General features: G+C 43.3%; 1 protein-coding gene across 1 annotated transcript in view; it reads right to left on the bottom strand.

The window, feature by feature from the left end:
- Positions 1-26716, bottom strand: part of RMDN3 (regulator of microtubule dynamics 3) — a 75519-nt gene that overhangs the window by 34472 nt on the left and 14331 nt on the right. The window contains exons 4-6 of the mRNA XM_006261322.4: positions 14518-14785; positions 12806-12908; positions 11416-11476 (exon numbers count right to left, since the gene is read on the bottom strand). Coding sequence (XP_006261384.1) covers positions 11416-11476; positions 12806-12908; positions 14518-14785 — 432 coding nt within the window. The remainder of the gene's footprint in view (positions 1-11415; positions 11477-12805; positions 12909-14517; positions 14786-26716) is intronic.

Here is a 26716-nt window from a genome sequence, read left to right as displayed (position 1 = left end):
CTGGCCTGCCATTCACAACATCTGTGTACTATTTGGCTGCATATCTACTAGAACACGGGTGTCAAAGATGTAGTGCAAGGGCAAGATCCAATCCACAGAGCTTCCCATGGGGCTAGAGATTTGGCAGCTGGACAAATGGCAGCACCATTAATTGCATTGCTCCTGGAGCCACAGCAATTAACACTGTCACCATTTGTCCAATCACCAAATTTCTGACCCCATGAGAAGACCCACAAACCAGAACCAGCTCCTGAAGCCATGTCATCTAGCTCACAGGGCTGGAAATTTGGCAACGGGAGGAAGGGTATCTGCCATGGCTCTGAATGCAGCAGCAGTTAATCCTGCCACCTGTCACAACCCAAAGTTGTGATTTTTTGTTTGTGTGTGCGCTTCGGCACCACTAAATTATTTTCCTGCCAATTTGTCGCTTTCTTTGCATGGTAGAGTTCTCTGCTGCAAGAGAGAACTCTGGTGCAACGGGGGATTTCCCGCCAGATTACAGCTTCTTTGCAGGGTGCATCTCTTTTGCATCGTAGTGATACACGCTGTAAAGAAGTTCCCGCCATTTGTATTAGGATTCACGCCACATTATTGGCCCATTCCTAATGTAGGCACACGTGGCGGCTAGCGATTGGCTTGCTAGCCGTACAAAAGGCTTGGGTAGTTTCCACCCAAGTCGGAGGAGGGAGGACGAGAGAGATTCTGTGTGAAGATCTCCAAGCGCTGCGGACCCTCGCGGACCCAACGCGCCTCCCCTAAGTAGGCAATAGAGGCAATAGAACCGAGTCTATGGAGCTTTCGCTTCTTGCCTCTCCCCGTTGCCGAGCGCAATCCTAGACGTATCCCTTTCCTGTAACTTCGGACCCACGGAGCCTAAGTAACTCCGGGGAAACTTTTCGAGTCTAACCGAACCGGATCTGCGGAGCTTGAACAACTCCGTGAGAGCAATCGATTTGTCGTGTTCCTCTAGTGAGGATCCAAGCGGGAGCTGTGCCTGGAAACCTGTCCAGCCTACACCAATACCATCTTTGGGTGTAAGTAAACAATCTTTTCAATCAACCATTACACCTCCGTAACTAATTCTAACTTGCGTGCGCTAAACCGCCCAGCGGTTCTCTCCAGCCCTGTGTGCCCCAGCTGCTGGGCACAGCCCGTGTGCAACGAAGACGGGCCCGGTTTGCCCCCGGCTTGCACATGGCAACGGGAATGAGATCAGAATTGCCGCCGCACATGGCAACAAAGGTGGGATCGGGGCGCGGCCCACACACCACCAAATTTCCAGTCCCGAGGGCAGCTCCACAGGCCAAGTGACATAGCTCTGCACTCCAGATCTAGCCCAAAGACCAGTAGTATGCTCTGGATCTGGCCCACTGGAAGAGTTTGACATCTCTGTAGTAGAGCAATAATATTCATGGAAGAGTAACATAAGGATATGTATAGTTAACTTATTCTGTGTGATATAGCTACTAGGAATAAACTCATCTGATCAGACAACCCTTGAGGAAATACCTCAATTGCTTTGGGCCATTGTTTGGGACCCATTGTAACGTTATTTACAAATATGTGAGTCTGCTAATATGCTATTCAAATTTGTTTGCAATATCCTTCTCCAAAATGTAGTAAGTGAAAAGATAGCAATTATTCTATTTCCAGTCCATACAGCTCTGATTTTTCACCAAACATTTGAGAGCATTTGTAAGAAAGTATTTCCTGCCCTTTACAAAAAGGTCATTTAAGTTTTAGATTAGCAAGACAATACTCTGTTTGTTTCTTTGAATATTCCATGCAGACCATGGTTCACATCTGCCGAACTATAGGCTTTCTATCTTTGTACTAATGGAACCAACAAGGTCACTCAACAAATAAAGTAATTCAAGATAACTTGAAAGTAAGTGAACCTCCTCCTCAGTCATGAGCAGTGGAAACCTGCTGTGTAAGCAAAGCCTGGTCCTTTACAAAAGGCTCCCATCTGGACGAACTAGAAATTAGGGAAGTGTTTTATTTGATCAAGATCTACAAAGATTAAAGAAATAACCAAACCCCCTCCCTACCCCCCCAAAAAACAAATCTACAAAACCTCATGATTTTTAAACCACATTACAGGCTTGCTGTGCAGAATTATGGCTTAAAAGGATAAGTTCATCTCAATTCAGAAGACTGGAATAATACAGCTGTAAACAACTCAGCATGAATATCTGGGTAAGGAAAATATTGCCTGAGTTATTATTTTAACCAGCACTTCTTCTCATCTATGTGCTCAGGATTTTTTACATTTTCCCCATCATCTTGAGGAAATCGAGTGATTCTCAACTAGGGTGTCACAGCACCCCGGGGTGCTTTGAGATCTTTACAAGGGTACCATGGGGTGCTATGCAATATTAGCACTATTATCTCGTGGATTATGGTTGGATGTCTAAACCCGGAGATTTCAAATAGGAATCCACAGTGTTAAAAAAATTCTGACCTGCTCCGGTCTTTCCAAGATTTTACAACAGAAAAATTGCTCTACTGTTTTTCCACAGCCAAAAACTAAGTGAAAGCTGAGAGCTGGCATTTTCGGGGGGGGGGGGAGGGGGTGTGGAAGGCTTCAGTCTAACAAGGTTAAAATCACTGGTGTAACTAAAACAGCCAAACCTTGTATGCCAGCCTCATCTGGCACATGGGCCTGTATCATCTAGCCTGCTTGGCTCCCCATGGGTTCAGAAATTTGGAGATGGGGAAGCAGTGGCAACATTAATTGCCATGACTCTGGAAGCTGTAACAATTAATGCTGCCATGGCTCCCTCACCCTCACATTTCTGAATCTGTGGGGAGCCCCTCTGGCACGCATGCACTCAAAGAATTGTCACTAGCTTGCTCTCAAACTAGAAAGCCACTTCAGGCAGCGCTGCACAGACATCTGTTCTGGATGCAATGTTATGTAGCAGTTTTTATTAGCTTTTTGGGTTATGGAACTGAAACTACATTTATTATGCTTGCAGCTTTCACCAGCCTGGGAGGGGCTACAAACACCTTGATGGGTACTATAAGAATTCAAAATTATCTTGATAAACTTCAGAAGAGAAGTGCAAAGTACAGTACTACATTTAGCCATGAGAAGGCCCAAGCACAAGTACAACATGGAGAATAACTTTACAAGCAGCAGTTCAGAAGATAAAGATATGAAGGAAAAGAGATCACACATGAAACAAAACAACATGATACTCTTGCAAAAAAAGAAGAGACAAATCTCATTCTTGGTGCACCAGCAGTGCTGGAGGCATCAGCTAATGTGTCCATTTTTGGGAACCACAATTTGAAAAAGGTGATGATAGACTTAAAAGAGTCCAGGAGGGCAACAAAAAATTCAGAGGTTTGTAAGTCAGATTTTCCACACACACAAAAAAAAGATTCGAGGATTTTCAAGGATTGGGTTTGTTTTCTTTAGAAAAAGAAAGTCTCAGGGAACATGATAACAGTACTTAAGTAGGTAAAAGTTTATGAAGAGGGCAAAGTTAAGTTGTTCTGTATATCCATTCAGGATAGAACGAGAAGCAGTTGGCTTATTTTGCAGCAAGGAAGATTTAGGTTGGATATTAGGAAAACCTCATAATTATACAGGGAGTTAAGTACTAGAACAGACTACCTAGAGAAGCTGTAGCATCTTTGTCTTGAGAGGTATTTAAGAACAGGTTAGACCAGGATCTGGCCCATAGATCTGATGAGGGGAGGGAGAGGTCCTCAAAACTCATTAAGTGGCCCTCCAGCTGAAATAATTTCCCACTTCTGGGTTAGACAGACACCCACAAATGGAGTACATTTCAGCCTTTACTCATCTTTAATTTCAATACACACCTAAGTGCCTATTAAAATTAATTTTAGTAGCTTGCACGCTTTTACATTTTTCATTTTAAAAGATCCATATGCAAATGAGGTTAATGTTTGAATATTCAAGGTAGAAATTGTACCATTTTCATATAATCTCTACATTTCTGGACTTCCAATCTTACTGTGGCTTCCCATATCAGTTACCACTCCAAGTAAGGCAAACCAGAATCATGTTTTCCATGCCCAAACAGCATCAAAAGTACCCACCTTGCAATGGCAAGTCCCAGAGTCTGTGTTCTCTACAAGCTCCTCACTGAACAGACATTTCACTCCCCCTGCTGAAATATGTAGGCAGGTCTGAGAGAAGGAAGGAGAGAGATGCACACGCCATTTGGAGAGACACCAAGGTGTAGAGATTGTGAGAGAGAAGAGTAGAACAAAAAGCAAACAGAGCTAAGAGCGCTTGTTCAGAACTGCAGAGAACATTCCGACATCAGCCTCCACTGGCTTCTGTCAAGGCTCCTTTTGTTTCTGTTCCTACTTGACTTCAGTGTCCTTTGCTTGGAGTTGGGCCCCTCTATAGATTTTCCTATTCCTTAAGTTCACATGAAATAGGGGTTAAGGGCATTTCACATCTGCTAATGCATCTGAAAGGGAAAGGGTGGGTGTCACTTGTGCACAATTCTGGGTCAAGAGATTGCCAAGGAGGAGGAAAGGCTCAGGCTGAGCATCCCAACGCCATGACGCATCACTCCTAATACTGAAACACTTTCCAAGGCTATTTCTGTGCCTACTCCTACCAGCTATGATTCTCTGACCCCTGATTTTACACGCTGCTTCCCTGATTAACCTTCATATGAACATGGAGTATTCAGCACACAAAACTAGGCTTAGCTGACAATCAATCAGTTTTATGCAATACTTTGTGACGAGCAAGACACTACCAACCAAACTGGCTTCTGGCCTAATCATCAGCTCAAAATTGTACCCAGAATGCTGTCACTACCTGGCAAGGAAAACATCTGCCTGCAGGAAGCACAGACATGACAAATGCAGTCAAATTAATAAACAATTTACTATTAATAAACAGTTAATAAACAATTTACTGCTTTGCTCAAAGATGAGCAAGGGCTTATGACTTCATTTGCAACAAGAACTCTCAGAAGTCAGCAAATACCATTTAGTTTTCAGAAGGAGAAATATTCAGATTGAATAAAGGGCCAAAAATGCAGCACCTGCAAAATCTGCCCCAGACGAACCCATGAAATCCCTTATTGCTCTAGCTGTACTTCCAATATTTCTTTTAACAACAGGAGTTAATGCCAAGGCAAACACACAGTTCCCTCACTTCCTAATCCTTGAAGCTGGTGTTCTGTGGTCGGAATTGCACAACAGACAGACACATTGACATGGACAGGGAATTAAAACAAGAAGTCAATTGTTTCAGTTTCATGGCATTTTTTCATATTCGTGCCCAGAGTAGCTTAATGTTCATGCTTATGCAATATGCAACACTCCTGTTTTTTTAATTATGTATTTGTTCTCTTCTCTTTTCCAAGATTTCCAAATTAGTTAATGAAGCAGTAATCATGTGGTTTAACATCTGCAAGAGACGCTATCAAAAAAAAAAAAAAGATTACCACCATTACCAGTGGAGAGCAACAAAAATGATTAGAGGCCTGGGAAATATGTCTTATAAGGACAGGCTGAAAAAACTAGGATTATTTAGTATACAGAAGAGAAGACTTTGGGGGTAGGGAGGGTAGAAGAGAAGGGATGTGGGGGATTTGATAATAGTCCTCAAATGCCTGAAGGGAGATTATAAAGAGGATGGAGATAAGACTTTTCTCTGTGACTGTAAGGGCCAGGGCTAGGGGCAATGCCTCAAACTGCAGCAGAGGAAATTTAGGTTGGAGATGAGGAAGAGGGTGTTCAAGCACTGAAGCAGACTACCTAGAGAAGTTGTGGAATCTTCATCCCTGGAAATTAAGAGCAGGTTAGAAAAACATTTGATTGAGCTGGTTTGGTCAGGAGTGATCCTATCCTGAAAAGGGGACTGGACTAGATGACCTTACGAGGTCCCTTCCAGCCCTACTTTCCTAGTATCTTATTTGGTTTGCAAAATATACTCATTGCTTTCAGAGCTCTTTTTAACTATGGTACAGGTTACTTTTGATACAAAGGCACGGTTCATGTAAATAAGGCCAAGACCGCACAAAGAATAAGAATGTCAAATTCTTCCCTAGTATCATGCCAATGCAATTAAAGACTACTACTACTTTGGCCATTCAAGAGAAGCACTAGTAGCCAAAACAGCTCCCACATATCTCATATATTCCTAAAGCAGCCCTGCAAGGCGACTGCAGTAAGGAATTGAAAGACTATGTTATTTCTGCTACACAAGGGCTCTCTAGTTCATGGATCAGGACAAACGGCCTGCAGGCCAAATCCAGCCCACTGAGCGATTTTATCCAGTCCATGAAGGTTGGTGGAGTGGGGAAAGATGGGGAGGGGCAGAAGTCAATAGTGATTTGGCAGCAGGGGTGTTACCAATCATGGCTGTGGCAGCTACATTGGAAACACCAGCTCACCTGAGACAGAACTGAAGTATTTCATCCTACTGCTTCTAAAAAGTTGATGACCCCTCCTTTAGTCTATTCAGCACTGTGATCAAAACCACTTGTTTCTACCATGTGAAATGACCTTTCTTAAGATCTACTAGGATCCATGAGCAAACAGTTATAAAATAGCAGCTTTGTACTAATCTCATGTGAAAAGGATCCCAGGGATCCATGGAAGGGCTCCTCTTCATGTTTGGTACCAGCCCAGGCCAGAGCAAATGGATTCTTACACAATCTTGTCCCAAAACATTCTTGAGAAAACAACAGAACCTGGATTCTTCACAGGATTCAGTCGCTTAGCAGCACCAACCCCCCTCCCCCCCTACATACCCTCACCCCAGGAAGGTGAGGGTTTGTGAACTACCAGGGTAGAAGTGGGGAGATAGGGAGATATTGCAGCCACAGCAAGCAGTTGCATAGGAAATACTGAAGTGCTACAGGTATTACTTTAAAGGGATGAAGTGGATCATTCAAGAGCTAACTGCGCATTAAACGGATACAAATGATCCAGGTTCTATCATACTCAGGCTGTCAAAGCCTTCCAAACCATCCAACCACAAAGGCATCATCCAAAACTGTGGTTAAGATCACTTTCCCGTTCAGCATTTTTCAACTGGCCCTCATGGGATTATGTTCCATGCTGATTAAAAAAAAGTTAAGTAACTCCACTGTAAGTACCAGAGATAAATACAGAAAAAGCAGTAACCTCACTCACACCTGTTTCTAGATCATAGGTAGAATATACATGCCTATAGACAAACACTACCACGGTAAAGTGCTAGCAGCACTACACTGCACTAGAACAATATTTTTACCTTGCTGACTTATCATCCACACCCAAGGGTCAATAAAGAGGGTAAAGGCTAGATAATATGCACCTCAGACAGGAATGCATGGTGAAGCAAACAAACAGAGGTAAAGGAGCATAGTAAAAAATCACTACATCCAAGATAATGCATGGACAACAAACTGAAGAAGATGGAAAAATGCTTAACAATGTCCTTTGTTATTATGTCACATGACACCCAATTTTTTGATTTTCACGTACTGAGTTAGAGAGTTTGAATTACATTCTGACTCTTGGTGGGGTCTGTGGTAGCATTAGCCAGAAGCTGGAAGAAGCTGCTGCTGCCCCTGCTGCCGCCTGAGGTGCGGGGTAGGCCGGAGGGGGGGCTGTCATCTCTTATGGGGGGAGGGAGGGGGGAGCAGAGGGGCTCAGCCTCTCTGAGCTCCCCCATAATTCAAACCCTCCTGAGTTGCACTTGGTAACGGGTAAGCTGTTTCTCAAGGGGACAATTAGTATGAACAGAGGCTGGAACCAGAAAAAGCCTGCAACTGTCATGACCCAGACAGTGCTGAGAAGGGAACAATTTCCTGTTATATTCATGATAAAGAACAGCTATTTCTTTGAATGATAAAGATGGTTAGTTATTCATTTCCAATAAATCCCAGGCCTCCCACATGCTGTGCTATTTCCTTTCCATGGCTGCCTTCTTGGCTTTCTGCAGCTGTTCTCAAGAAGTAATAGCAAGATCTAGATGTACATGAACAGCCTTGCCCCTCCTCAGCAAAAAGACAGGTCTACAGGGACAATTTAAGCCTGAATACCCTTCCACTGAGGACATTCATGGAAGAGGTGGGCACAGATTAGAAAATACATCCTTCTAGTGCATACTACACTGGAGATGTGATTAAGCAACACACTAATACAAAACAATGACAAACAGTTTATCTTTACAGAAAGTCCTTATCAATGGTCTATTAGAAAGCATGCAGGAAAGGTGTACCTAGCTCTACCAGCCTCTTTGGACAGCATATAACCATAACGGTGGAAGGGTCCCGCATATTATCATTGCATAATCAGATTTCACTCCAGCTCCAAAATTCTTTGCTGATCAGAAATTGTTGGATCAGTTGTTTTTGCACACAATAAGCCTCTGAATCACAAAGCCAATCAATCATTGTACAGCTCAGAAGCAGTCTTGCTCTGTAAAATGTCCAAAGCTCAAGTGTCAAAGCTGTTTAAAACTTTAATTGGCAAGTTGGTGGTTCAACATTCCAGAAATTAAACATGCAGAGAGAGCCAAACACCTGACTCCACTAGAGAGATCAAGTCACACTGGTCTACCTCATTATTCTTCCCTTGCATCAACAAGGGAAACATGTTTGCAACAGAAGCAACTAGTTACTAACTGATCTGATGTGGGGGGGTTTTCCAGGCCTTAAACTCAACTTTTAGCCCACAAAAATGTATTTCCCACAAGTCTGTAATCTGAGCAGATCTTCAGAATGCAAATACTGACTTCAGAAAACAGAAGAAACTACTTTTTTCTTAATGAGATTTAAGAACCCAGAGCTCCTGACATTGAACGTTAACACCTTTAGTATACCATAATCCAGAGCTCTTTACATTGAAGATTAACTCTTTTAGTACTGTATTCCATTTTCAAAATCTCACTTGGTGGCACTGAGAAGCTCAAGAGCCAAGCATAGTTTAACAAGCAGTTCACTAGAACAGACAGACGTTTTTCCTTCTCCCTACAACCAGCATGTATAACACAGTAGAAGCAATCTGAAGTTTACCTACTTAAGGCAACATTAAGCATAGCCGAACACGCTATCCTTTCAGTTCTACAAAAGTTTCTAAAAGAACCTATTCAGACACCGAAGCTACTGAGGGATATAGGGGGAAGAGGGGAAAAAAAAACAAAACAAAACACTTAATTCTTATAACAAAACACTTATAATCCTTTATTATAAAATTTAAATAATCACAATATTTACACAAAAAGAACAAAGTTACATACAATGTGTTCAACTTAAGTGCACAGCTTCAAGACTACCAAATAAATAAATGAAGACCATGCACCAAAGTAAATTATACACTTGTGGAACTTAACGTAAACAGAACTAGTTCAGCACACAGAGATGTTGTGTGGTTGTATTGGCAGCCCTGAACAAGACTAGCTCCCTTCATTTTCAGGTTTCTAACAGTTATTTTGGGGGCTGCTAGTAGAAGTCTAGAAAACAAGGAGACTAGAGCCCCTTGTTTTCAAGGTTTCAAAAATACTGATGCTTTCTCCTGAAGCCCTACATGCAGCGTGATGAACCTTTCTTAAAACGGTCTTCATTTTACTTGGCACTATACAAGCCTATGGAACATCCATAGAAGAAATCAAGAGTAACAACAGCTACTAACCCCAGAAAAATAAGAGAACAAAAAAAAAGAGCATCAGGTCATTAATAATCATCTAACTTGTAAATTGCTATCCCCACAGCCTGTGCAGCTGGCTAGGAGTTTGCCTTTCAAGGACACAAGTAGTTTCTTTGTAAGGGGCTAGAAAGGGGCCAAAGGAAACAGCACAGAAAGAAAATAAAAGGGCCTCACCAGATCAAGTTTTTGAACATGGGTAGTGTGGCTATCTGCAAGTCAGTTGCATGAAATGAGATTCCTAACCCTCTCATCACCTTCCATTTCCAGCACACAGCCCTAGGATAGACAAGTAATTTTCCCAGGTCTCTCAATACCGAAAGATAGAGATGAGCTCTCTTCAACACCAAGAATTTTGCAGTTAGGTGGGACCATATGGCCACAAATACCATAGCAGCTGAGCACTTATTTATGTCTTGTTATAGGGAAAAAAAATAGTTTGACTGAATTCCAGAAAAAGCTTTCTTGTGTACAAGCACCAACTTTTCTCCATTTCACATTTATCCCTCACATACATATAGGTGTGTATGTATGCATCATTGTCAGCAAACCCTCAACTCGAGAATGATCTCTACCATGGCCCATTGATGGGTCTTGAGGTGACTCAAGAGTCCAATCCTTGAGCCACAAATACATCTGCAGAAGTTGCAGGTCTTTCCGCAGGTGAGAGCAGGCTGCCGGCTGGGTTTCTCTCCTTTTTCTTGCTTAATTGTCTCTTCTCTGCTTCAAGGGCAAGACACTTTACCTTGAAATGAGCTGCCACTTGCCTGAGGTTGTGGTGCTATTGGGGTTGGTTGGCAGGTAGATTCTTCCACTCCTGATGTCAGCATGCATTTTCTTGAGTTATGCCTTCAGTGTGTCCTTGTAGCGTTTCCCTTGGCCATTGTGAGATCTCAGGCCATTACTAAGCTGGAAGCAGAGCACTTGTTTTGGGAGTTGAGAGTCAGGCATCCACACACAATGTTCACTCCAGCAAAACTGGTGCTTGAGGATCACCAACTCAATATTAGTAACATTGGCTTCAGCAAGGAAGCTGGTGTTTGTGTGGCAATCTTCCTATTTGGTATGGAGGATTTTCTGGAGATATCTTTGGTGATACCTCTCCAGGCTCTTGTGCGCATGCGCACACACACACACACACACACACGCGCGCGCGATGATCCTGCCTTAAGCAGGGGGCTGGACTAGATGACCTCATAGAGTCCTCTCCAGACCTACTTCCTAGAGTTATGACTAAGATATGCAAATATTAACTCAAAATAAAACTTATTTTAAAAGTAGCAGTTCTAGTCCCCAAATTCAGACTACCTAAAATATCCTAAACATACCACATTCCCTATTCTAAATTCTTGTTGCTAGAAGGCCATTTCTGAAAGACCTATCTGTATTATTAAACTATTAGATGAACATTTGCAACTACCTGATATGTATTCCCCAGAACAAAAAGAAAAATAATTAGCTGCCATCTTCTGCTCGAGAACTCTTCCAGGCCACCTCTTCTCAGAGCCAAACTTTGAATTAGCTTGCATGATCCAAATGAAAAAAAATCTCTCTCTCAATAACTGTTACCAGCACCATTGGTCAGTGCACTATTTATTCATACCAACTAACAAAAAAAAGAAACCAAGAGTCTACTAGGAAAAGCAATGACTCAGTATATATTTAAGATAAGAACAGGCAACATTTGCTGTGAGGATTGTTATACACCCCAACTCCTGAGGAGTTTCAACAGCCTCCTCTTTTCTCTCTTACAACAGAAAACAAAAAGTTACATACCACTGGTGACACTCGGAACTTTGATCCCCTTTCTGTAGGGCTGCCTCTGCCTCTTCTTTCCCTGCAAGTGTTTAGAGCGATGTAAGAAACTCAGTTAATTGCACTCTTGATAAATCAGTGCTTCCCATCTCCCAAAGTACTAGTCTCTACAATGACAGGAAGGTGTAAAGCAACTATACACTTATCAGTCACTTGGCTTTGAGAGTATTTTGCAAATGGTTTCATGCTCTGGGCATCCAAGACTATACATAAATAACCTCTATATATAATTAGGACCCATAGCTGACATCTTGGATCACCAGCATGGCTTCACAGCATGCTTGACAACTGTTTTGAACGAAGAAGACTGATAAAACTTTTCTTGGAGCACAAATTAAATGGGTTCTGTGAAAGTTTCATTCTAAAGATCATTCCAAGGAAGGTTTAAGAAATGATCCTCACCTTCTCTACCTGTTCCAAGTGCTTAGGGGTCTTAAGATGTTTTAGCTGCAAGCCCTTTTATGGATGAGCTACATAAATTCAGAATCTGAAAATTAAATAACTACTTTAGTTTTCTGAAAGGGACCACTTGGGTAAATGAGACTAAATTAAGTTGTAAATTATTTCTTATATCTAACAGTTATAGAAATCTTAATTTAAATGTCCTGTTTTTGTTTACAGCCATCTACAGTGTTGAAAACACAAAACAAACAACATTTGAATTAGTGAATTAGTATTGGAAAACAAAACTGATCAAACTTCACTGAGGAAATAAACATTTAAAACTCATTTACTTTTTTTCTATATGTACCTTAAAGTGTTAGTACACTAAGTAAGCCTTTTTAAGCAAGTTACATCAGAAACATTTATTTCGATGGTAAAGACACTGAATGCAGATACATGGTTTTACTGTAAGCTTTGCTTCACCACACACTAAAAGCAAACCTGTATATCTCTAAGTAGTAATGGGAATTACCCATAATACCTTTCTGGCAACTAAATCCAACATATCATTACAGAGATTGTTAATCCATTCCTAACGAAAAAAGGTTTAAAGATAATAAACCCCTCCCCCATACGGTTTCAAAGGGTCTGGTGGCAGAGCAGGTAAGGAGGTATCGAGATATGGAGCCAGAGGTGTGAATCTGAGCCCCACTCTAGAGTGATGCAGTGGGCTTTCCCTGGGTACACTTGGTCATTTGGGCTGGGGAATGAAAGGCAGTCAGACTTGATGTCTGGGCATGGCTGGTTAAAGAAAAAGGCATTCCTTAACCATGCTACTTGCTAAGCTTGGGAGAACTTTTGACCTTACACTCATTGTTTATATGTTCAGAGTGCAGAGTTTATAAGCCTAAAGTGCAAAAAGTCAGCCCCAGTAAACATGTTACCATACATATACACTTCTCCTTACCATCAGAAGCGTATGATTTTTTCTCATCTGCGTCCTCTGTGATATCATACAGATCACTGTAAGCTCGGATTAGGCGCCAAAGGAAATTGTTATGGTCCTTATACTGCAGGCAGAACATAAATATTGGAGATGATTTACTACAAATCAATTTTGAGAGCTTTGAATTGGATTCGGACCTTTTTATTGGTCCCAATTTAATTCAGATTTGGAGATTCAGCCACCAAATTGGGCCAAATCTCCTCTAAATCGAATTGGTATCCAAAGCTTCACACAGCCCTAGTAAAAATGCTAAAATGTTTAAACTGAAGTCCAACCCACTTGACAATTTCCCTTTAAGTTGGTTTATGTTGGCTAATATGTTCTAATACATCTTAAAGAAAGTGTGAGACACTTTCAAAAAGGAAGTTACAAGCGTATTGAATGCATTCCTGGCAGGGTCTGTCACTATTTTTTTCTTGAGACTCCTTTCTAAGAAATACTACTGATTAAAAGCAGGAGGGGGGGGCAAACCCAACTGAGACCCTGAGTCAGAACTGGTCCCTGGGGCTACTTGTGGGTCAGATCTGGTTTGGGGCATAGGGCAGCATCAAAAGCCATTGCAGTGATGGCAGTCACCACTGTAGCAGCCACAGGCAGGCAGTTGCAGGGCAAGTGAATGCTGTGCTACACAGGCTTCAGTGGCAGGCAAGTGAGCAGGGCCACAGGCCCTGGGATTTCATGGCAGGCCACACTCAGAACTGAGTATGCCCCTATCTTCTGGTACTTCATTGGTAGCTGAGAGGGCCAGATGGAGTGATTCCACAGGCCAAATCTCATCTGCAGACTTTATGTTTAATACCTCTGGATTAAAGTAATGTGTAATTACTTCCTTCTGAACTATCTCTGCTCTTTCAGTTTCAGTGTTGAGGACACAGCAGACAAACATTTTTTCCCTTTCCACACTGGTGCCTACAGAAAGAACAAGTGATATCATTTCCTTTGTTAGCTATTCCATGCTTACCTAAATACTACCATTCAACTGAAAGCAATCACAGCAGAAGTAGCCACTCCAGATCTAAGCAGAGTAAGAAGCTGGGTTCTTAGGCCCATGCAAAGCTAAAGGCTCTCTGCATCATTGGCGAGGGGAGTTGCAGATCTAGAACTACAATGTTTGTAGCCCTGCATTGAGACAGGAGCCTGTCACCAAAGCTAAAAGCCCTCCCTGTTGCTAGGAGCAGAGCTAAACATACCCAAGTAGCTTCAACAGCAGGAATAAAGACACAATGGCATAGACTTCAGTGTGGGCTAGGTACCTGAACAAAAACCTAGGGTCCCTAATGGAGTTGTGGCAGAAAGGTCTTCAGTGTAGGCTCCACATCTCTGCCGCTATTGTTATCCATACTATAATAACAGCACCTTCCTGTTGCAAAGTAGACTTATGCCAAGTCAGGGGAACCAGTTCCAATACAGACCTTTATGACAGATAGAATGTGACAAGATACATATAAATAAGTCAAGAGTCAGGCCATTTATTTGATTGTTGAGGGGCATTAATCTTGAAGACCAGCTCTGTTATACTTCTAAACAACCTTATGACCAAGGCCACTGATTCCCCACTAGTTGTAGTGTGAACTGGGTCTTACACAGCGACTCATAAATAAAACCAGTTTGTTTTGCCCTTGTTATTTTGTTGAACACACACAATTCTACTGGGGAATAAAATTGAACTTTACCGCCAGTTTACTGTTAAACAGCAGCTGGAATCCTTCTCTCTTCTCTTGCTCATTCCCAGCATGCAACTGGTCAGCCTGCTGCAGGAGCTGCTCAAGTTCCTCCTCCACTGTAGAATCCAGGATTAAAGCTGTTTCATCCTCATTGACTAGATCCAGGGAATCTTTCCGTGCAGTCCTCACTGTTTCACAGCTCACTTCATCTTCCCCCTCTTCATTTTCTTTCTCTGACTCCCGATCGTAATCAGACTCCGCATTGGCTGTGCTGTACCTTTCAGAAAATACACACATTGTAATCCATCATTAAGTTACACAACATGTACTCAAAACAAGATGCAGGGTGACAGTTTTACATAAAGCTTTAACAAGACAGGGATGAAGATGATTTAGTAAGTATCTTGGGTCAAACTGTTTCCAGTGGCAAGGAATATACTCCACAAGGTAACCTCAAGAACTGTGCAGAACACCATTTTAAATCCCTTACAGCATTTTCACTGATCATTATAACAAGTGGAAAAAGGCAGAGAGAGAAACTCAAAGGAAGCCAGCACAAAACTCAAGCAACAGGAGTTCACTTCCAGCTTCTCTTCTGCAAAAGCTCTTTTAGAACATTTAATTTTTAAGGCCTAAAAAAGATGTACATTGAACAGAACTGCCAGAGAAGAGCACCTAGGAAATTACAGTCAATTTCAATAGGAAACAATAGACTCATCTGGGTGGTAGATGCAACTTGATGTTTTTGATGTAAGCCAGAGAATTTCAAACACAATAGCGTTCTTGGCAAGCTCCAGTATTTTGATCAGGTGTCTGACCAGTAAATATGAAGCAGATTAGTCATGCTGACATGTGTAAAGGTTTGAAAGTTAGATAATCAAAACAATTTCATGTGTACAAAAAGCCAAGTCATTATCATTGAGAAACCCATGCAGTCAAGGGTGATTGTCCTCCATGATTGCCTGATCTGTGGGGCCAAAGGTGGCTGACAAGGCCAATTCAGGATCGACAGGTTCTAGTGCAACTCAGGTACGTGTTTCCATACAGCATGGGTGGTTCTAGATTTTTGGATTGGTTCATGACATGGGTGTTTCTGCTGCTTCTGTTTCTCCATCTCCTGTTGTCGTTGTGAGGTTTCAAAGTACTGAGATCTTTGCATTTGGGATACCCCTGGGTGATAATCTCCTATGAGTTGACATAAATGGTGCATTTTTTCAAGTGGGCCTTGAGGACATCCTTGAAGCATTTTCTCTGTCCTCCTCGTAAGCTTATGCCTTGACTGAGCTAAGAGAATAAAACTTGCTTCAGGAGTCTGGAGTCAGATATTTGGACGTTGTGGCCATCCCAGCGAAGTTGATGTTGAATGATTATTGCCTCGATGCTCATGGTGCTTGCTAAGAGGATGCCAATGTTGGTGTATTTGTCTTCCCACTAGATTTGAAGGATCTTCTGCAGGCAGCATTGATGGTATTTCTCCAGCAACTTGAGGGGTCTCCTGTACACTGTCCACATCTCAGCTCTATACAGTAAGGTAGGGATCACGACTGCTTGTTAAACCTTGAGCTGGGTTTCGAATCTGATGTTGAGATCTTCAAACACCCATTTCCTTAGACATCTGAAGGCTGCACTTACACATTTGACAGGATGTTGGATTTCTTCATCCATGTCAGCCTTTTGTGATAGATGGTTTCTGAGGTAAAGGAAATATTCAACATTCTCCAGAAAAAGCCAAGTAGCAGATGAGCAATATAAAGATGCAATATTTATATAACAATATGCAATTGTTAGTTATTAAAATGGTCAGGTTATATAAAGCAAAATAAAGCTCACACAACATTTTTTTCCAAAGCCTGTCTTAAATTAAGCTCCTTAAATTATGTTTAAGTGTCTGAATAAGTGACCTGATTTTGGAAACTGCTAAGTACTTACCAGCACCCACCAAAACCAGGATTATTTAGATACCTAAAGTAAAGGTTTAGGAGTTTAACTTTAGGTTTTATGTTTGACCTAACTTGTCCTCTTTCAAACTCAGATGGAAGCTCTTAACTAAGGAAGGGAAATAAAGTTAGCCCTAACAATTTCAGAAAGTACTGTTTTAAATTCAGGGTTTGCTCAACCAATAAGGAAAACAATTTCCAATATCCTATCCCAAATCCTTTAAACTTTTCATTCCAGAGCCTGACTGCAATTGTTGCAGCAGTGAACAGGAAGATACGCAGTCTCTGTAAGTAGGACCCAAACAACATTAAAACTTTAAAAGCTTAATACCTGTGCAAGAGGAAAGCCCCTGGGGAACTGCTGTTATGTGTTCCCTAGAGTTGGACATGTTAAATTGTCATGACATTCTGCACTAGCTGAGACTTCCAGTGTTCTCTACAGGTAGCTGTAGTGTTCCCTGTGTGAAGTTATCAAACCAGTAGACAAAGCATGTGCCAAAGTCCATGTCTAAGATAGCAGTCACAGTGAACTGGATTAAACAAAGGTGAAAAGACTAATTCTTGGCTACCAAAGTAATAATTTTTTGAAGTCATCAGGGATTCAACTGTATTCTAAAGAGAAAGGCATTTGAAGAGAAGGGTTAGCACAGATCCCCACCCTCAGGCACCACCATGTGGTATGATCATATCAAATCTCAAACTAAAGTGGTATATTGCCACTATGTTGATGGAAGAGAGGTGGTACAGAAATCATGCTGAAGATTCAGTATGTAGCATTATTCCATTTAATTCCACAGGTAGGTACTATAATCTATCAACATGGTGATAGATTACTATGGTGTTCCCATATTTTGAATGAGTTGTAAAATCTAATATCTTTACCACTTCCTATGAAATAGTCATAAGATATTTCTTAATGAGTATATGGTACTAAAACTTTGATTCCTTGGTTAAACTCAGTTTGAGTAGTTACATTTACCTCCCCAAATCCCCTTTGCAGTTTCAATTTACTGTGCACCAGTGCAGAGTTTTGTGGACTACCAAAGAGCAAGTGTGCTCCTCCTAAGCAACAGTTTAATAGTACCTGAAACTATTTTTATAGTTAAGATAAGAAGTGGTTTTCATTCTGAAAGATCTAAAAAAAGTAATTTTGCCACAGAAAAGTAAGATCTGACGAAGTTCACCATGTTAAAAACCCCATTTGCCCTTTCTTTTTAAACAAAAGATGGACACCACTCAATGCAGGGCTTGTGTGCATGTTTTTCCCCCTCTGCATTCAAACTCACTTTGACATGGCTCATCTGAGATGCTGCCAGTTTAAAAAAAGAGAAGCAAGCAAAACTGAATAACTTTATAAAAGCAAACATATTCAAAAGGATCCACAGATTTAGATGTTATCCTGATTTTCTCAAATTTAGGAAGACGGGAAGTTCTTAAATGCCATAATATGTCAAAGTCCTTGGCTGGCACATTTCCTGAATGGACAACAAAAAGGACATGCTATTTGGTGCTAAAAAACACAAGGAAAAATAAAATGGGGCAGAGGAGTCTGTTGGACCTTCACAGTGCCAGAGAAACATAAGGAAATTAACTTGTACACCATAATACTTCTTGCTCACAACATGGAACAATTTGGGTCATTTGGAAATGAAACATGAGGAGCTAATAATGCCTGTTTGGCTTATAATGAGGAGGAGAAGAAGGAGATTTATAGGATTTAATTAAAAGGCAAAAGAAAGTAGTTGTCAAAACAAAGACACCGATTAATTTTTATATCTGTTGAGGATAACTTTTTCCCTCCCAAGTGCCCCTACATATATAGGTTGCCTTTTCCAAAATAAGTTTTTCCCACACTGATTTTCTATAGGAAGAAATACATTGCTTACATTTCCAAAAGGTAATGTTGTGTGATAACACAGAAAATTTTGATTTGGTTGCCAGATGGCTGCTATACACAGCTGTTTAGGACAGTGAAATATAACTCCAGCTTCACGTAACAAAACCGCTTTATATTAAGCCAGGGTCCATCCACCATCCACTAATTCACCACAGTGACTCTTAAATCTTCCTGTAATGTTTTAAATTACTGACATGCAGCTGAGCCACATTATCTAAATATATCCTGACAAAAAAGAAAATTAAACAGCATTAGACAGCAGCAATGAATCAGAACCCAGCTTCAAGATGCCTCAACCTGATTTACGGAGAGGTGGCATAGAGTAGGGATCAGCAACATACAGCCCTGAGGTTCACTGGATTTGGTGGCACGTTGGTGAGAGGCTTGGCCTGTGCACATGCCAAGGCTAAGCAGCAAGGATCTCTTCCAGGTCTGGTTGGCAAGAAGCTATTCACATGCAGCATGGGGGCAGGGATAAGCATGGTCTGGAAGAGTCTCTGCTCCCACCATGGCAGTGGTGGCCACAGCTGCAGCAGAATGCTGGCTTGCCTCAAGACCGAAGCTGGGTTGTTCTGACCTGTAGCTCTGAAAAGTTGTAGACTACTATCATCAAGAATATCCCTCATCTTATTCTTCCAACTCACTGTGCTCTCTTGCACACACCTTTACTAGCCAATCCTTTACACAGCAGGACTCCTTTCCCAGAGATGTCAGAAAGCTCACAGGAAATAGGAACTAGACAAAAGCTGAAAATTGGCTGTGCAAACATCAAGTATTGCCAATCCCGAGAATCACGTTAATCAAAATCACAAGATAATTATGTCAAATATAACAACTAATCCAGGTTTGAGCCTGGGTTTGTATTTTCTGAGACCAAGAGAGGTAGAAACTCACTAAAGCAGTGATTGGTAGCCTTTTTAGGCTCATGTTCCAGCTCAGGCTAGAGGCAGGCAGACAGATAGGCAGTAGGACCTGGCAGCCTTCACTTCTTTCTTTGGCAACCTAGGGAAAGCACCCAACACCACTTCTCCCAGTGGTGGCACAAGAAAAGCTCCCATGGCAGCACAGAATAAGTGCCCACCAAAGCCCCATGGCCATGAACTGAATTAAATGGCTCCATGGGCTGGATCTAGCCCATGGGCCATAGGCGGCTGACCCCTGTACTAAAAGAAAGCTGAGATTCTTATGAATAACACTAACCAATTGCCCATCAAGAATGACAGGGGGGAGGGGAAGGGGGGCTGGGATGAAGTGCTGCCACCTAATACCCCATGCTGCCGCTGTTTTGCCTCTTGCCCGCACACCCCCTGTCCGGTCCTTGGCACGGCTTCGGAATCATAGCTGTGTTCCCCCATGCTTGGAACACTCTGATTGGCCGTTTCCATCAGCCAATCATAGTGCAAACAAAGCATTACGGACAAACAGACAGACTTAGGCTTTTATAATATTAGAATGATTCCAAGAGCTTGAAGCTTTAAGAAACATCATAAAATAGGATAAGCAAGGATCTGGGTTTTCTGTTTCCCACGGAAAAACAGAGTAAACCGTGGATTTTATCTTTTACCAGAGGCAAACGCAGATTTCTCGCTTTACAAGAGAACCCCATGAATTTTGCCATTTTGCAATAAGCTCCCTGCAGGCTGGCAGAGTTCCAGCCTGCAGGGAGCTGGGAGGGAGCAGGAAGAAGGCGGAGAGACAGGGGGTGCCACATGCATGGACATGCACATGGCCCCAGGCAGCCTGCAGAACAGCTCCAGTAGGTAAGTGGTGGGGAGAGGGAGCTGGGCAGGGCTGAGGTTGCTGCCCAGCCTGGTTGGGCTTGGGGCCCAGGGCTGCAATGCTCAGCTGCAGGGCCCCAGCAGAGAGCAGGATGGGGCTATGGGTGGCTCATCTGGGGGAGGGGGAGGGCCGGCTCCCCGCTGCCATGCACACTCCCGGGTGGGAGGGAGGGACCCATACTCCCCAGATCTGTACCCGGGGCAGGCGCAGGCTGCAGGCTCCTGCCCTGCTTCCCTACCCTGGGGCCTCCAGAGCCTAGTGGGCATGACCCGGCACAGCTGGGGACAGTGGGGCGGGCCACACAAGGATTTCCTTGCTGCTACTCCCTCCCCCGCTGCACTGGCGATGCGCTTCCAGTGCCTGCTGCTGCTTTGAGGGGCACAGCTCCATGCTACTGCCCTCACTGCAGCCTCGTGCACAGGAGGCGTGTTGCCAGGGCAGCGGGGTGGGGGCGGGGGAAGAGGGGCAAGCAGATCCCCACATGGCCTCACTGTCCCCAGCTGCGCTGGGTCATGCCTGCTGGGCTCCAGAGGCCATGGGGCACAGAAGCAGGGTGGGAGCTTGAGCCCGGAGCCTGCGCTTGCCCCGTATACAGCTATGGGAGGCATGGGTCCCCCCCTCCCACCCGGGAGTACATACGGTGGCAAGGAGCCAGCCCACCCAAGCCCACAGCAGGGGGAGTGGGGGCAGGCAGCAGGGATTTTTTAGCAGAGAATTTGGCATTTTTTTTTATCAGGGAAAACCAGGATCCCTGATGATCAGCCTCACAATACAATCATGAGATTTCGCATCAGCAAAGGTAAGAGGGGGGCGTTCCGGTCCGTGTCCTCATGGTCTGCTGAAAGATCTCAGCAAGTCATAATTGCCACTTCAAGTGACCCACCCTATGGCTTAAAGAAAAAAAATTCTTTACTTTCAAATTATACATTGAGCTTAAACTCTTAAGAAGTCACTTATTTCCTTCCTGGTCAAAACAATGAAAGTTTGAGACTCTAGCAATCATGGAAGGGTATTACAAAAGCAAAGCTAGTAAATTAAAATTACACTTCAGGTAAAATAAAAACCCAAAAAACAAAACTGATTAGTCTTAAATCAATTCTGTTTTGGTCCTGGGGCAATTCTTAGCAAAGGCATCCAGTAAACCTATTCTAAAGTAGCAAAGGATTTGGATGACATTCTAAACACTGGTGAACATCTGTGTTTAAGGTACCAAATTTAATGAGACACCCCTACGAAGCCATCAGAAAAGCCAATGGCACTTTATCGTGCATCAGCAGATGCATGACGAACAGATCCAAGGAGGTGATACTTCCCCTCTATCGGGCGCTGGTCAGACTGCAGTTGGAGTACTGTGTGCAATTCTGGGCACCGCACTTCAAGAGGGATGCGGATAACCTGGAGAGAGTCCAGAGAAGGGCCACTTGTATGGTTAAGGGCTTGCAGACCAAGCCCTATGAGGAGAGACTAGAGAACCTGGACCTTTTCAGCCTCTGCAAGAGAAGGTTGAGAGGCGACCTTGTGGCTGCCTATAAGTTCATCATGGGGGCACAGAAGGGAATTGGTGAGGTTTTATTCACCAAGGTGCCCCCGGAGGTTACAAGAAACAATGGCCACAAGCTAGCAGAGAGCAGATTTAGATTGGACATTAGGAAGAACTTCACAGTTCGAGTGGCCAAGGTCTGGAAGGGGCTCCCAAGGGAGGTGGTGCTCTCCCCTACCCTGGGGGTCTTCAAGAGGAGGTTAGATAAGCTTCTAGCTGGGGTCATCTAGACCCAGCACTCTTTCCTGCCTATGCAGGGGGTCGGACTCGATGATCTATTGAGGTCCCTTCCGACCCTAACATCTATGAATCTATACCTAGAGAGCTCTGAAAAAGTAGATTAGCCAACTGAAAGGATTTTGTTGCTATGGCAGACAAGGTTCTTTGGGTAAATCCGATATTTTTTATTAGACCAACTCAAATAGTTGGAAAAATTCTCCTTAGCAAGCTTTTGGGCACAAACACCCTTTGGCAGGCTGAAGAAGCACCTGCAGATGGTCTGTGCTCATCCTGGATGGAGTGGTAAAGCAGCCAGAGGCCAGTACGTTGTTGCTATGGAAATTCTTAAGTTCACAAGTTTAATCTTGTCTCTCTTTCTAAACCATTGGACAAAGCTATCTTTATTTTATGCTGAATGCACTCAAATGTACCCACCGGTGAAAATATGTCAACACACCAGTTCCAGACCCTCTCCCAAAGATCGATCAATTGAACACTTACTAGTAATTTAAAGCCACCCGAGAGGCAAGAGTAAGTCCAACACCCATCCTGCAAGTTCATGCTGATTTCCCTCCTAGCAACAGAATTAAAGCTGCAGGCTGATATTTCCCAATGAGGAAAGCACTTTAATAAGAGGTTTCCTTTTTTTAAGTCTTTTACTTGGAATTACTGGGTTTGCTGCTGTTTCATAATCAACTTTACTGAGAAATACCTCTTCAACAGCACATTGATAGTCACAAAAAGCCACTATCCAGTGTGCTAACTGGGCTCTGGGACAGCCACGTTCACCTTTAACAAGATGTCAGGACAGTAAGTCGTGACAATGAAGATTCAACTTATTTGGTTTAACATAAAGAAAAACTTCATTAACACAAGAATTTTTCTCAGAATCACTTACTCAGAGAACAGCCTCTTTAAAACAAATTCCTTAGCTCTGAATCTTCCTCTTACCAGAATCTCAGTTAGGATCCTCACATGAATCACTTGCTCAGTAACTGCCTTTTTATCCAAATGTTTTTTAATGTCTCCAAAATATTTCAACTGAATAATGTGGCCCCGTAATCTGAGTGAGATCACCTCAACCACGTCAATGCCTTTTTTGGAATTAATTTTGGTAGCATGAACTGGAAAGCATGCTGCTTGACAAAAATCAACCGTAAATTTGGATCTTCTCTGCAACAGCTGAAGATGCTCATAGGAGGATCCAGGATCATGGAAAGAAGAGGTATGACCTCAGAAATCTCACTGCATGTGCACCACAGCCAAAGGCAGGGTGGCCACAACCCCTTGCCACCATCCTAGATGCAAGTAAGCTCTCTGAGCTCATGGCACATCACTGCAGCTCCTGTCTGAGCTTCACATGCACCACGAGCTCTAAACTCACCAGCTAGTTGGCACAAGCTCTGGCCAGACCCTGGGGGGTAACTGCTGCTGCTTTGCCCTCTATTCCCCCACTGTTGAATTCAGCAAACAGGGGGGAGGGAGAAACAAAAGGAAAGGAGGGCGAACAGTGGTTGTGCTTACCCCCTGACTCCAGAGCTGTGTAAAAGCAGGGCTCTGGCCAGAGCCTGCGCTAATCAGCTGATGAGCTCAGAGGTAATTATACATGCAGAGCTCTGGCAGGAGCTCACTGCACATGCAGCACACAGCCAAAGAGAGGGGGCAACTGTACTGCCATCCCCCCGCTTCTCCCTCATCTGCTCCTGATGATGCCTCACCCCTAAAATAGCAAGAAAAAAACCCCAAGATCTGCATACTCTACCCTGCTCCATTTATTCCAGTTTCTGCAGGGAAAACGCAGCTTTTCTGACACACAACATACAAACACAACCTTACTCTAGACACTGTTCTAAACAAAATGATGTCTCCTGGCAAATGTGAACTATATGGTTATCAATTAACGTAACAGGAAGAACAGGGGTAAAATGCACATATAAAATAGTACCCAACATGCCTGACAACCAAACAAAGCTGTCAGCTGGCAAATATCAGCTCTTAGCTATCACTTGTTCTTTTGTTTGGACTTTTGAAAAAAATAATTTGTAGTCAAGATGATGCTATTTTTCTCTTCCTGTGTGTTACTACCAAAGACCTCCTCCTCTACCCTCTTACTCTAAGTTACTGTTTTTAGGGGAAAGAGGCCTCTAATAGGATAACTGTATAAACATACAAGTATGAGGAATTATTTAGTTGTAGAGTTGTAAACTGTTTAAGTCTACACACATTTAGTTAATGATTTGGAATGTTAAAAAGACCTAATACTCGGGTCATCTCTAGAGATACTATCAAGCCAAAATGACAAAAGTTATATAAAACTGAAATCTTTGTTAAAAACAAAAAGACACAAATATGTAAACATAAATATTTCCATTAAGGAGAGGCATGCTCTTTAGTGTTTAAGTGCCCTTTCACAAGCCAGACTAAATACTGTACAGATGCATCTATAAGGGAATTTGTAAACATCTTTCCCATCTTAGTTAATCCTTTAATATAATTAAAATTAAGTTAGAGAAGGAAATTTTTTTAAATGTTGTATTACTTAACCTGACTGTCCCTACAAGTGTCATTTTTACACAAATGTAATTGCATTTTCCTTCCAAATAGGATATGAGTTAGACCCTACAATCAATGGTAATTTGTCACAAATGTTTGGGTAAACCATTTGTGGCTTGCAGATACAACCCTTTAATTCTTCAGAAAAATCAGATATATGAAATTAGGCTGGATGACATTACAAGCACTGCACAAAATCTATTACAGAACATAAGCAAGCTGTTCAGTAAAACCTCTCAGCAGTAGAAAGAACTGGACATTATAAGGTGTGGAAGCAGCACTTCATTGTCTACACTGGGTCCATTAAACTGAATAAGCATAGAAAGATTCATTTAAAACCTGCTCTCGCAAGCCCTCAATCAAGAGGCTACAGATAAAAATGATCAAAAAGGTACATTAATAATTAGCCAATGGGGAGGATGGGGCTAAAACAGAGGCTGGCAATTATTTTGGCTGGAAGGCCGCTTAATGAGTTTTGGTGAGCTGTTGAGGGCTGCATGGATAGCCTCACCCCTTGACAGTTGCTCTGCTCCCTGGTCACCAAATTGGGACCAGAAGTCCCACCCTTAACCCCTGACCTTTGCTACTGAAAGTCCTTACCCTTGACCCCCGAAAATACTCCTTTTGGGAAGGGAGGGTTGCCATCTTGGAACCAGAAAAAAACAAAATCATACACTAAAAGTTAACCACCTACTGTAACATATTTTAATTTTATTACTAATAATATTTGTCATGATTTGTGTTTGTGTACTGTATATAGAGGGGACTGCATAATAACCCAGAAATAAAGTCTTACTCTTGTATATTGTGTGGGGGGGGGTGTGGCTGTGTGTGTGGGGGAGGCATAGGACATGTTGGGAGGGTATATATGTGGGGAGTGTGGGGACAGGGTGTGGAGTATGAGGGAAGGTAGGGGGCATGGGGACCCCCCCCACACACTCCTCCACATGGCGCATAACCCCTGCTGCCGGGTGTAGCAGCAGGCAGGGGTGCAGGCGCTGGAGCCTGGCAGTGTGCAACTCTAGCCAGCACTGCAAGTGGGGGCAAGTGCAGCTTGCCTGGCCCACCTCTATCATGAGGGGTCCACACAGCATGCCTGCAGCTCCCACATTTGTGCAGCATTAGGAGAAGCCCTGTGCTGGAGCCAGCTGCCTTCCTCGCCCCCTGCCGTGCAGGTCCTGGGACTCTGTGGGGAAGCAGGGGCCGGGGCTCCCCTCCACTTCTAGTGGAGTCCCAGGACCTGTGCAGCAGGGGGTGGGGAAGGCAGCCAGCTCCAGTGTGGGGCTTCTCCGGGTGCCACGTGAATGCAGGAGCTGCAGGCAGGCCATGTGGAGCTCCAGTGATATAGGCGGGCCAGGCAAGCTATGCTCCTCAACCCAACATACAGTGCTGGCTGGAGTTACAGATCACTGGGCACCAGGACCTGGGTGGATCCCCGAGCACCCCCATCTACTGCTGCTGCCAGCAGAGGGGGCTGTGTAATATGTGGGGGAGTGTGTGGGGGGGTCCCCACACCCCCTTACATTCCCTCACACTCACACCCTGCCCAGTCATGCTCCACGCTCCCACTGCCTCCCTGGGTGCAGGCTCTGCACTGCTGCCAGCCCCAGCTCCATGGTCTGTGCTTCGGCCCAGCTGCAGCTCCCCCAGCCGCTTCCCTACCTGCTGCTTAGAGTGGGCAGTACTCTGGGGAAGCCAAGCAGGTTCCCCAGGGGTAGCAGCAGCCCTGCCCGGAAGCTGCTGCTGGCTGGGCTGGGTCCTTCTGCCCATGAGGGTGGGAGTGTGGCGCAACAGGATATATTGGGAGGGGGGTATATATGTGGGCGCCTTGCTCCCACTCTTGTGGGCAGAAGGGCTGGGCAGGGTACAATTTGTTGGTGGGTATTTTGACTGCCCCTGGGCTAAAACATCAGGAATGCAGCTTGCATTAGTGGTTCTCAACCTTTTTAGACTCAAGGTACCCCTTGGAAAATGCCAGCTCTTAGCTGTCGCTTCCTTTTTTTTTTACTATGGAAAAAAATAATAAAGCATTTCTTCTTTTGCAAATAACTCAGAAAGCCCTTAACAGCTTAGAAAGTTTTTGACACTATAGATTCCTATTTGAAATCTTTGGGTTTATCTCTGTGAATCATATGCAAGTATTTGCATACCTAACAATGCTAATATTATGTGGGACACCTAGAAAGATCTCACAGCAACCTGCATCTTGGTTGAGATTAGTCCAAATCTACTATATGCACAAAATCGTTAGAAGTCTCACTTACTATAAGGATGACCAAACCC

Source organism: Alligator mississippiensis, chromosome 2, assembly GCF_030867095.1.
Source record: "Alligator mississippiensis isolate rAllMis1 chromosome 2, rAllMis1, whole genome shotgun sequence".
Classification (NCBI taxonomy): domain Eukaryota; kingdom Metazoa; phylum Chordata; order Crocodylia; family Alligatoridae; genus Alligator; species Alligator mississippiensis.
Note: the sequence above shows the minus strand (reverse complement) of the source record. Positions and strands in the feature narration are given on the sequence as shown.